The 12,514-nt window shown below is 39.2% G+C and overlaps 1 protein-coding gene across 3 annotated transcripts in view; it reads left to right on the plus strand.

The window, feature by feature from the left end:
• The window catches only part of cadm2b (cell adhesion molecule 2b), a 144,278-nt gene that overhangs the window by 110,316 nt on the left and 21,448 nt on the right, over positions 1-12,514 (plus strand). For all 3 annotated transcript variants that reach the window (XM_027280708.1, XM_019259394.2, XM_019259396.2), the window contains one exon: positions 6,886-7,035. In XM_027280708.1, the coding sequence (XP_027136509.1) occupies positions 6,886-7,035 (150 nt within the window). The remainder of the gene's footprint in view (positions 1-6,885; positions 7,036-12,514) is intronic.

Genomic DNA, 12,514 nt, shown 5'->3' on the forward strand with positions numbered 1-12,514 from the left:
CTCTGCAATAATTTTATTTGAAAATACAATTTAAAAAACTGAATTAATGCATTAATCAGTAATTATTTCCCTTGACACATCTGCTGTTGTCAAAGCGGTAACACACTGAACCTGCTCTACCTCACACAGCATTTACCACACTTACCGCACTGTATTTATTGTTCTAGCAACAGCAATATAAGTACTAACAAGTACTTATTTAACTTGAATTTAAATTTAAAAGGCCTCTTTGTTCAGATAGGATTTTAGTGGTGATACCGATTCAGCAGTCTGAGCTTGTCTGGCAGGACATTTCACAGCCTAGGTGTCCTGACAGTGAAATCCAGTCATCTTTCATCTTGAGCCTTAGACTTAGCAACTGCCAAGAGTCTTGCCTGTGGTGTTAAGGCTGCACTCTGACTCTTAAGAGGCCAAAAGGTCAGAGACATAGCTGAGGGCAAGGCCTTGACAACCCATAAAAGTTACCAATAAAATGTTGACAACAGTTTAAAAGAATGAATGGCTGAATGTGGGTGTAATATTGCTTCTTCACTTCACATAACTTCTTCGCTTCTTGCCAAAGCCTCGATGGATGTTATGATTGCCCGCTTGTTTGCTAAAACAGATAAAGGTTTTACAACACTCTGTCCTTAGACCCTACATAGAACGAATGACAGTTAAAAGACAAGACGATATAAAAGCATTTATGACTCTGTAATAGTAGAGCAATTTCATTTTGGCAGGATTCCCTGATACCACCCAACATTTAAGCTTGTGTGGAAGGTCATACGTAGTTTTAGAAAAACATTCAGTGGAAATTTGTCAAAGTTTACCTAGAGAATATTCAGAGAAAGATATGTAGTCTGGGACACCGGCTGAACAGCTAACTTGGTTTTACTGACATATTCGTCTATCGCTATTTTAGTACTGGAAGGAATCGTCTGTATAACTGTAACATAAAATGCAATGAAAATAGAAGAGGTCCTGTAATTAAGCCTTGGTGTACGCCACATGTGATTGAAGAGGTGGAGGATTCAGGGTCCCTTAAAATAAATAAACATAAAAAAAAAAATTTCTCCATAACTACTGGGAGTATTCCTGGCGATGGCATTTTCAGTACTGGGGAAACTCTTTTTGAAAATATTTAAATTATGTATGTATTTTATTATTACAAAATATTGTATTATTATTTGTCATGCTAAGAGTTGCTTTGAAATGATTTTCTCCAGAATCTTTTAGATAAAAAGTAATGAGTACATTGGTCTTTGGAAGGTTGAATCAAGGTTGGGTTTCTTTAGAGTAGGCTATATTAGATTGTAAAATATAGGACACAACCATTAGTTCTGGAGTTATTTACAACAGAGAATGTAGTTGGTGTTATAACCTATGTGACCTCTTTGAAGAATTTAGTGGGTATGATGTCTGGTGTACTGGTGGATGTGTCATATGTGATAAAGTGCCTATTAGTTCTTAGGGAGAAAGTGACTGAGCCAAACGAGGACAAGTTATTACAACACAAATAAAAAAGGAGCAACACTGAGAATCCGACAGGATGTCGGGAACAGACACGTCTTGACAAAACTTCACACTGAGCTGGAACAGAAAGTTGTCTGTATTTGTCTCACATGGGAGACAGCAAGCTCCATTATTTCTTGTTCTCTTCACCAAGGAATGCACACCACGAGAGGCCTCAAGTTTTAATTAAATGGAATATTTATACACTGCGGACGTTCAACTTCCTTCTCTTTCAACATGCTGGCAAATAGGCCACACGGTTTAGAGTTAGAGGCAATTAATTACAATTTTGTCAAGTCACAGCAATTTCAGTGATTAATTACTATGTTCTCAAGTGTATGTTGTCTGTTTAAATACCTAATGAGTGTTAATGCAAGTCATTTGATTTTCTTTGCCAAATTTTCAGTTTATAGCAACATTTACTTCTTTATTATTAGTATTTTTTTGTAAGAAAATAGTTTTTTGTTTGTTTTAGATTTAAGATAATATATTGTGTGTAAATATAATCAACAACTAGATAAATAAAGATTTCAGGCAGCCTTTAATTATAACGTCAACAAATCCATTTCAGAAATAGAAATGGAAATATATAATTATATGGCATTTTGTATGAAGTTACCATGACTGATTAGTATGCAGAAGGGAGCTCAGCGCCTCCAACATCTCTATTTCCAAAGAAGCCCTTGTAAAATCAAGCAGCAGAGGTGAACCTGTGGTTTGATAAACTGCCTGGAATTCATTTCATATGAAAATTAATAATCGTTATTATTCTGTAATGAATGGAGGCATTGGCTATTTCTTGAACTGTTTTCTGAGTTATTTGTTTTCTTTTTATCCCGCCTGCAGTTTACAGTTTATTCTGCAGTGGTGTGCTTGACTGCTCTCTAGCCATTCATCAAGGCACTGCTTTCCATTATTTGGTGCAGTCAGCTGAAACTGAGAAAAGGCTTTTGGGGTGGTATGGCTCATTCTTCCGCCACTAACTCTCTGTTCTCCTCAACAGAGATGTTCCCAGTATTTTTCCTCATGTCCTGGATCAGTGGTCATTAGACGAGTCAGTGAAATTATAAATGCAACACGGTTCTCAAATGATCTGCTTTCCACACCTGGTTTCCCAACACGCTGTGATTTTCATATCAAAACAGAAGCAAAAGATTTCCACCCCATCAATAATGATAAAGCACTCCATTTGCATTCATCAACTAACTCTAATCCTCCTTTTAAGTACAGTCATACAGATTTCTATCTTCCTCATATTCACATTTGCTAGATACCCACCCAGACTTTCAAAATCAATAACCTAAGTATCATATTCTCGGCTTCTAATACTGTCAGACTCAGATTCCATCAGGCTACAGTCTGAGCTGCATTCTGATAACAGCGTGAAGAGAGCCGGGTGATATGAAATGAAATAGTTTATCGTTAATGCACACTCAACAGCTAGCCATTCTGAACATCTGTATTCATATTTATACACCACACCTGCTGTGCAGAACTCATCTCTGGCTAAAAATGTATAGAGATGAAGAACACCTATGCCTGGGCTTGGCTTTAGCAGACATCTGTTCCTATGGTTCCCTTTTTAAAATCTAATCATCAAATATTTGTGTTTACAATGAAGATGCTATCCTCTCCGCCACCATTTACATTTCTACCTAATTTCACATATGCAGGTAAATATTTGATTCATGAGGCAGTGTCACTTGATTCTGTTCGGAAAGTTAATGTCACAGCAGAGAGATGTGTCAGCAGCATTCTGACTGTGTGGAGCACAGCAAACAACTTGACTAATCTCATGTGTGCTGACATTGTGACTGATGATCTGTGTGCTGGTGGCCCACCTGAATGTGGACCATAATCTCCCAGCTCAGGGTGATATTGCCAGTTTCAGCTTTCACTGGAGTGGGCTCTTTGCTTTAGCAGTAAAAAAAAACAGCAGCTCTCAGATCCATGTGACTGTCATAAAAAACATTGTAGAAGGGGAAAGCACTGCCAAGGGACCAATTATAGCTTTAAGAGTCAGGCCTATAAGCAGGCTGATGTTGGAAATGTTTTGATTAAAAGCACATACACACAAAAATAAAACAATAAAAAAATCCTGGCTTTTAATTGATTAAGTTAGATGTTTAAATGTAAAAATGAGTTTCAGCGCATTCCATATTTTTAATCTTAACCTCCCCTTCTGGGTAGCTGTAGGGAGGCTGGATTGGAAAGAGAGAGGGAGAGAGACATTGACATGACTCATCACAACATTGAATTTTTCCTTTACTATTGCACTTCATGATATTCATGCATTAAAGGGAGGATGTCGCCAGCCTGGAAAAAGCACACACTAATGGTATTCATGTTTCAGAGGGCGCCAGCTACTTTCATCAAGATATCTCAGGTTACTCAATCCTCACCTCTTCGCTGTCATGGCAGGCAAGTTGCATGCTGTCTACTGTAAATATGTGCAAGCTGTCAATCTGCAGCTGACGTTGACTGAAAATAAGTAGTTCCCTTGCATTCAGTATAATACATTTAAGCAGTGGAAAAAGAATACAGCGCCTGGTACTGAGGTCCTTTAGCCCGTAGAGCCGATATGCTTTGTGTTTAAGGGAAGGCCTATCCTCCCCCAAGGCATATTGCAAAAGTGCAGGTTTATTCTTTATTCCATCACTGCACTCCACTGAGTCGGCTTGGATCATCAGTGGAGCAGACAACCTTCATACCTCCATTACTTCTCTCAGAACTGTTTGTTTCCTTTCACTGGGTTCATTTTTATAGGAAAACACAGCCATGGCTCCACATATTCTGTATTTTTATCTAGAAACTTTTATTGTATCTTTCTTCAGCTACACTATTTGGTGTTAGTAATTATTCACTGTTAAAGCAGTAGTCAGAAGACTGCTTTGTTTGAATGTTTTTTTATTTTTCTATTAGCCCTGAATCAGTTGTACTGCATCTTAGCTATTTATAGATGCTTATATTACAGCTCAGTTATAACAAGGTAATAATAGATCAGGGTATTGTTAGATACCCTCCACACCTACACAGGGGTTTTTAATTATTACAGCTAATTAGACCTCTGTAAGGCTGATGTTGTGCAGAGATATGCCTGTGTTATGAGGTTACTAAACTTTTTGTGTTGCCTTGTTGTTTTGTCAGCATGTTGATATGTTTTTGTTACACTATTTTAAAAAATAGCAGCAACAAAAGTATAACTTTAAAAGGCGCAATACAACTAAGCAAAGCATCAAAATGTGAAAAAATGTCTATAGAAGGTCAATCTGCACAAGCCCACACAGTCTTCAGAAGAGGTTATATAATCAGTGTGTAGGGTGTTAAATCAATTTTCCCTTTACATTTCTATATTACCTAGATATTATTAGCTGTCACCTTCCTAATTTTCACCGCATCACCCCAGTACAAGACACTAACAGTTCATTACAATTGAATTTCACATGTTTTGCAATATGATGATGCTTCCTTAAAGTGAGGTCAGTGTAGAGGGTCACACAAGCATGGTGTTCTTGGAGCAGTATGTGGTTCAGTGGCTTTCTGGAATATTGTTTAGCACTGAACTGTTGGGGTAAGGCTGGCCGCCCTCCAATCACCATATCAAAAAAAAAAAAGAGAGAAATACACTCTGTAGTTGGCGCTGGGGATTATGTTTCCACAAAAAGGACAGCATTTGCCACACTCTAGACTGCTACAGAATGTCAAGACAGTGGAATTTCATGAATGTATTAGGTGAAGCCCAGTTAGCTGCAGTGCACACTAACCTGCACTGACACTTATTTTAAAACAGTGCTTGCGACACAGCCATACTTCTGATTATGTGAACAGCCTTTATCGGCCTCCCAGGCATAATTAAAAGGAATTTCAGCAACAGGTTTTTTGCTACATACACTAAAGTTGGTAAATCCTGAGGGATTGAGAGTTATATTCATTACTGTTGGGATTTTACTTGTATTTTTCTTTTTCATAGCATTTCTATGAATAGTGAGCAGTACACACTGGAGACAGACAGGAAGGATACTGGCGAGATGGTGGGGTAGATGATATGACGAAAAAGTTGAAAGTTATGCAGGGACTGACAACAACACCTCCACATGGTACCCCGCACAATGCATCCGCATCCATTTCGCATTTTAATATGACATGCATTGCTGGTTTTGTTGGACTACCTATTTGACATCCAGCCAACTGCATATGAATTATTGTAATGATAACGCGTTTGTTGATGGGATTGGGTGTAATGAGCAGATAAGTAATGTGCACTATTGGAATCATTTTCCCATTACTATTTATAGTCAACCTTACCTTCACCTCTAGCTGACAATGGTCTCCATCAGGACAATCGAGGTCAAAGAAGGTCCACAGACCTTTGGCTGTCCCAGCCTCCTCTGCTTCCCCATTTGAGCTGGACTAATGAGGGAGACAGCTGCTCCCTTAGCTGAAATGTCCCCGTGGTGAACTGTACCTGGGAGAGGCATAGACAATGTCACCTTCACATCCAGGCACATTACGAGAAGAAAACAAAGTGGACTTGTGAAATCAAGAGAAAACATGTACAAAGATTAGCTTACAGACAATGAAATACTCCCTGGCAAATGCAGCACATCGAGCTTCATGCATGAACTCGAAGCTCTAACACAGTTGTTGTTTGCTGCTGTCATCCTTAAAGGGGCTGGTCTGGTCAATTGTGAGAGAATACAATTTATTCTCTCACAATTCCCCGATTCCTGGTTTTAGACATCTGTTTCAGAGGCTTGGCAGAGTTCAATAAAACACAGGCTGGATAGAAATGCTTTTGCAATGTAATTAGGGGACTTTGCTGAGACGACAAGTACAAATGTGGAATAAGAAGGTAAAATCCAGCAAGGCTGGGTGATTAGGCCTCATTTGGATGTCTTCTACACACTGTGACGAGCGGCTGTTTCAGGGCAAGGCAGCCGCTCGGATCGAAGGCCCACAGTGTCTAGGATTATGTGTCAATTTACCACCCAGCTGCAGCTCTAGACTCTACAGCAGAACATGACTACCTCTAATTAGGCCATGCTACCAATTAGGGCCCTGCAATAAGGCAGCAAGGAAGGCGCTTTGGGAGAGTAAAACCTACCATTGTTTCCATCGTAAAGAAAAAAACACTGTTTTCCAGCTCCAACAGCTGTCGAAGGCCGGAGTCCATGTCAATTGGGCATCCATTAAGCTATTTTTGGTTTAGTGTGATGTAATGAAGACATTAATGTAATTGGGCGATATGATGACAGAACATTAACTTTGAAAGGTGTCAAGCCTGTATGGTACATTAATGTGATTCAATGAAAAGACAGTAACAAGCAGTCCAAAACAGCAATCCATTCATGTCATGGCCATGACCTCAAACTCTGTTTCATAATCCCACAGGTGGCCAAGGTCAGTTCCCCATAACTCAGAATGTGACGGTGGTGGAGGGGGCCACAGCCAACATGACCTGTCGTGTGGATTACAATGATAACACTTCCCTCCAGTGGTCAAACCCTGCACAACAGACTCTATTCTTTGGGGACAAGAAAGGTGAGTAATCTTCCTGGGGATAATGGCCCTAATGATAAAATGATGAGATATGATAAAGATGTCTTAGGCAGATTATATTACTGCAGAAGTCTTGTTCATCAATTTTTCACATTTGGAATTGTCCCTGCCTTCCTGCTAGTACACAATTTGAAAAAAAAAAAGAGGATCAGAGGGAAATGATTTACTCCTAATGTCAAAGCAGAGTTTTAATTCTTCTAATTTATGTCTCCATTGATGTCCCAGGGCGCAAACCAAACAAAAATAGACTGTCTTTGAATTGAACTTTTGTAATCGTGCAACACTGGCGGTGGTGTTTACAACACAGTGACGCCTGTGGATTGTGAGATGATAGGGCTTAATTAGCATTTCAGCTGCCCTACATTTGTATGGCTGTTTGGATGTCACTGAAAAGTAAGCGCACTGTTGCAACCTTGTGAAACAAGGCCCGGGCCAGAATGAATTATAATGTGCTCTCACCAGCCAAATCCAATTTAAAGGTGACAAAAGTCTGGAGTTGATAAATTGGAATTGGGGTGAAAGGGAGTATAACAGTGGACTGGTCTTGTAAGGGTTGGGGTGTTCATCTTTCAGTGTTTCTCACAGCATATTACCCATTTCATTTATGCTGTAGCTGCTAATACAATATCATTGGTTCAGTGATTGAAGATTAACTTTCTCTTTGAATAACAATTGATAGGAAAGAGAGACGCCAGAGTGAACCAGCAGAATGAGAGCCACAGTCTGGTTTGAAGAAATACTTTCTCCCTCACAAGTGATTGGATTTAGTAATGAGGTCTAAGGTGTTTTATTAGATGAAATTACTTCCAAATACAATTAAACGAAAGTTAACTGAATCTTAAATAGATACTCTAGTGCGAATGGTGTGAATGCGCCCAAAGGATTTGAATTCAAGCAAAAGCCATTGAACCAAAACCATTCTTTTTTTTTTTGATGTCATTTTTTCTGTATTCTCTGGTGTCCAATTGATGTAGCATCTATTACTTGACGTTGCAGAAACAGTTGCAGAAATTACCAAATTAAATCAGAAAAAAAACTAAAAACCTTCACTTCTTTGTTATTTAGAGATATAACACATGATGAATCATTTAAATCTTTTATCTTGGCTATTTCATTTGGTCTAAATGAAGCCAGTAAACTGTGTTGTGCTCACACTTCTCATCTCCTCTGAATACAAAGCAATAATCTTCATCCACATGTGAATCCAGAATGCTGCTGTTATAAACATGTATGGAGAGCTTAGAGAGCACAATATGTATGAGCCACTTTGCCCCTCTTGGCCAGCCATTTATATTGCATGACAGAATCCTTTTCCAGAGCAATACGGATGACAAAATGAATGTAGTCCACTCGGCAGAGGTTGCCAGGGCTAAGTGTGGGAACACTTCCTCTCCATCTCCTTCTAAACAGCCAAATGAAAAGCTTTATTGGCACAACTAATACGATGCCTGTGAGGCCATCAGGAAAAAAACGGGAGGCGTGGAACAACACAGGCTTCATGCGAGGAAGAGGGTGGGACACCTGGGAAGAAATCTCTGCTGTGCCAAATCACCAGTTAATTGCTTGGCAGAGGCCTGCAACTGTCCTTCTCCTGTTTGTTTTGCCTTCTTGTAGCCAATGAAAAATGTTAGATTCAACCTTATGCTACCTTTCAATCCAACAACTAACTGCAGACTGGCTGAGCTTGAGGCAGGCTGTTCTGTCCCTCTGATGAACAGCTGGTCACAGACTGCTGTCACTGAGCAGATTAGATTAATACAGCTTTGTTGCACTTTCTCGTTCTCAGTGTTAAGATGTTTGGTATCTTTTTTTTTTTTGTCCACTGATTAGATAAACCTTTCCTTTTCACTGTGTTTGTTGTCTCTGTCCATTGTCTCTATTGTCCATCTCTCTGCTTACTGCAATTCCCTTGGGTGTCCATGACAGCATAGCCATATGTTATTTGACTATTTCCCCCCACTCTCTCTTCACAAAGGTAGTTTGTCATTGTGCATGTGTAATCCAAGGGAAATTACGGTTTTACAGGTGTGGTGTGACGATAAAAGTACATGTGCAGTTCTGTCTTAAATTAGACAAAATGTCCTGTGAGGCAATTTTTATTTTTTTTAAATCTACTCTCGCTGTATCCTTCAAGCTCTTTATTAAAGATAAGGGCATTTATGTCTGTGTTTGAGGTTTGCTATAAAATAGTGAGAGAGGAAAAACAGAGTATTAAAATGACCTTTTAAATCCTTTTGAGCGGCTATAGTGGAGTAAAGAAGAAACATCTGTAAAGAAGCTGAAGTTCCATAATATATGAATTGAATTTGACAGCTGCTGGGTAAAGTAAGACAAGATCTGATCTTTGCCCCCAACTGTAATTTGTTCTATTTTAATTCAAGTCTGACAAATGAGAAGCTTTTACAGCCGAGGAGAAAAGGGATTTCCAGAATTTTAAAGACACTGACGGGTAGTGCAAGGTAGTTACAACGGGCCCAGGTGCAAGCTGTTATGATAGGCTAGGCTGAGCTACCATATGGACACATGATCAAATAGAGATTATTATATTAATTATTAACTTAATTGATTTTTCAATGGGAGAAAGTTTGCTTCAATGTCACACAAGAAACATAAACATGGGCAATTTAAAGCGTTCAAACAAATGACTGACATTGTGATTTTTCTGGTAAGGACAGTGTCTATTAATGACAAGACTATTCTAATTAACCTTTTGTTAATTTAATTGCAAGATGCAATCCAAGGAGGATCACACTGATGCACTATTAGTTTATAAACCCACTGAGAGTCTTTAGGTGGGTAGGCATGTACATAGAACATATTCCCAGCAGTTCATCCTCCAGGTTCTGACCTACAATTTGTCTACACAGCAAAGTCACGTCACAGACCTGGAAGGAGGATAAGAGATGTGGGTGCAGGTGCGAAGGAAATAGTGGGCAGGTGACAGCTCAATAGCTTAATGTATCTTTGGTGAGAGTGTAAATGATAAGAGGGCTCTTTATCTTAGACTCTCCCATAAGAGGCTGAGTCAAACCTCGTGGAGATCCAAGAGAGTGTTAACCTTGCTGGATTCCCAAAGCCGATCCATATGGGTTGGACTGTCTCTGCACATTTGTCTGAAGCTGAACACAGCCCTCCTCTTATATCATGCCAGCTGGTTCCTTGGCGCGCTTCTTTCTCATCCATTATGTATATCTGAGTCTTGGTTGATTGTTGCCACCTCTGAGGTTTCAGACTACACTATGGCAAAGACCGGCGTGCAGATTCCTACGCATTATCGCCACAGACCTGAAACAACAGAGATAGATTCTCTTAATAGTGCGGCCAACACATCATTCATACATTAGGCCAATTAGCGAGGACTGTTGAAGGGATTGACTCTGTGGTGGGTTGCCATGATGAAATCTATTTGGACCATATGTCTTTTGTAGAATTATCCCTTTTATATGTTGCCGGTGTTATGAATTATTATTACTGAGCAGGACAAATAAGGGCAGAACTGTCCTTTGCTGTCTTCATTATGATTTACTTCACTTTTGGCTTCTGTGGGGAAAGGATAAAGCCTAAGTAGCGATGCTGTAGAGAATGGTAATGACGTTCCTGGAGGCATGCAGGATGGAAGCAGAGTCTTTTGTCAGATATGGTGAATATGAATAATGCAATTAATAGGAAGCTACTGCAGGTTTCATGTCAAAGGCTGATAACAAATTGCTCATTTGATCCACACTATGTGTTTGTGGCAGAGATATGGAGACTTATACAGCATATAGATACATGCTGTGGCAAATTGTGTAACGCTTTCCTCATCTCAATTCCATCTCTCTGAAGTTTATGGTTCATCATTCATGACATTTAATTGGGGCATTCAGTCTGGATCATAAAGGTCACAAAGCAAAATTGATCTTAATTGGCTTGTAGTAATCAAAATGCTGTTATGTGCTAAATGAATGCTCTAATGTGAGCATTAAAACATTCATTAGCTTGAGAGAATGAAGGATAATTACCAAGGATGCAATTACTGGAGTGAGCACCAATGAAAGCACATTTAAACGTCCATTCTAGTAAACACACAACATTTGATGGTGGATCTGTTGTCAGAAAGTACAGTGAGTAGCACTCTCTTTAGCTCGGTTACAAATATCTGTGTGTACATCTATTCTGAGGTTGAAAATGACACGACCTACCAGATTCAGGTTGTTATTATATTACCTAGGCAGGTTATGTTGTCTGTGCCATTTGTTTGCTTGTCAGCAGGATTATGGAAAAACAGATTTTTATGAAAGATTGTGAACGGGTGTAGCACGGGAAGTAAGGAAGAACGCATCCAATCCAAATCTCAGGACGGATACATGAAATATTTTGGTCAATTTTAAGACATATCTAGTGGTTATACTTTCAGATTTGCTCATCTTAGAACAATGTACTACAGGTGTTGGTGGAGGTCTGTCCTTCTAATTATCCTTATATTATTATTATTAAAATGATTATTAATCTTGTTGTTTTCTTGTTTTTATTTGGCATTTTTACATACATGTATATGCATGTTAAACATGCAATGAAGTTTCATAAATGGATATGCCAGGTTGCCCACATTTTCTCCAGATATCTTGGGAAAAGAATCTTACACTGAAATGATTGAGGGAATTTTCACAAGCCACAAGTGTTTTGTTTACTTTTCAGTGACTGTTTTTACTGGCGACAGAACATAGAAAGGGTCTCATGGCCACAGCTAATGTCTTTCCTCAGGGACTAATGGGCTTTTAAGTGTACTGGGTTACCTCCAGCTTCACTGAAATCAGAATCTACCATTGTGGCACTATACACTCTGCTATTATCACTAATGTGAAGAGCTACTCTTGTATGTACTATACTAAGCTCTGTGGCACACTGCACTCTCATGTATAATGTATACAAGCTCTTTGGAATAATGAAGAATATGTTACATTTAAATTCCTTTAGAAGTTTGAGCCCTGCCTGAAAAATGTTTAGATCTTTTTTTTTTACTGGGGCTAAATCATTATGTGTTGTACTGTAATGTGTCTTTGCAAACCATGAAATGCGCATTGAATACCAACAGAATTATGTAACCCCACTGGCACTTGTTTTAATAAAAATTAAATTTAGAGAGTAGGAAAAAAAAGGGACTCAAAGGCAAGAAAGAAAATCCCACAGAGTACAGTCAAGCTTACTGTATGTCAGTGGGCTGAAAAATGGACAGACAAAAATATATTCAGTCTCATTATTCACCACTTGAAGAGGGGACGTAGCTTAGCTGTTGGGAGAATTCTTCCTTCTTTCCTTCCCTTTCCTTCAAGCGCAGAAAATGAGTCCAATTTGAGTAGCATCTGCTCTGTGGGATCTCTGAGAGTGCGGGCAGTAACAATGGCCCTCTGGAACAAGGCCCTTTCCTTCTCTTAATTGCAGCCACATGTGTGGTGGGAAAGAGCCCCCTGCCTGCACCACT

The sequence above is a fragment of the Larimichthys crocea genome, chromosome VII (assembly GCF_000972845.2).
Source record: "Larimichthys crocea isolate SSNF chromosome VII, L_crocea_2.0, whole genome shotgun sequence".
Taxonomy (NCBI): Eukaryota; Metazoa; Chordata; class Actinopteri; family Sciaenidae; genus Larimichthys; species Larimichthys crocea.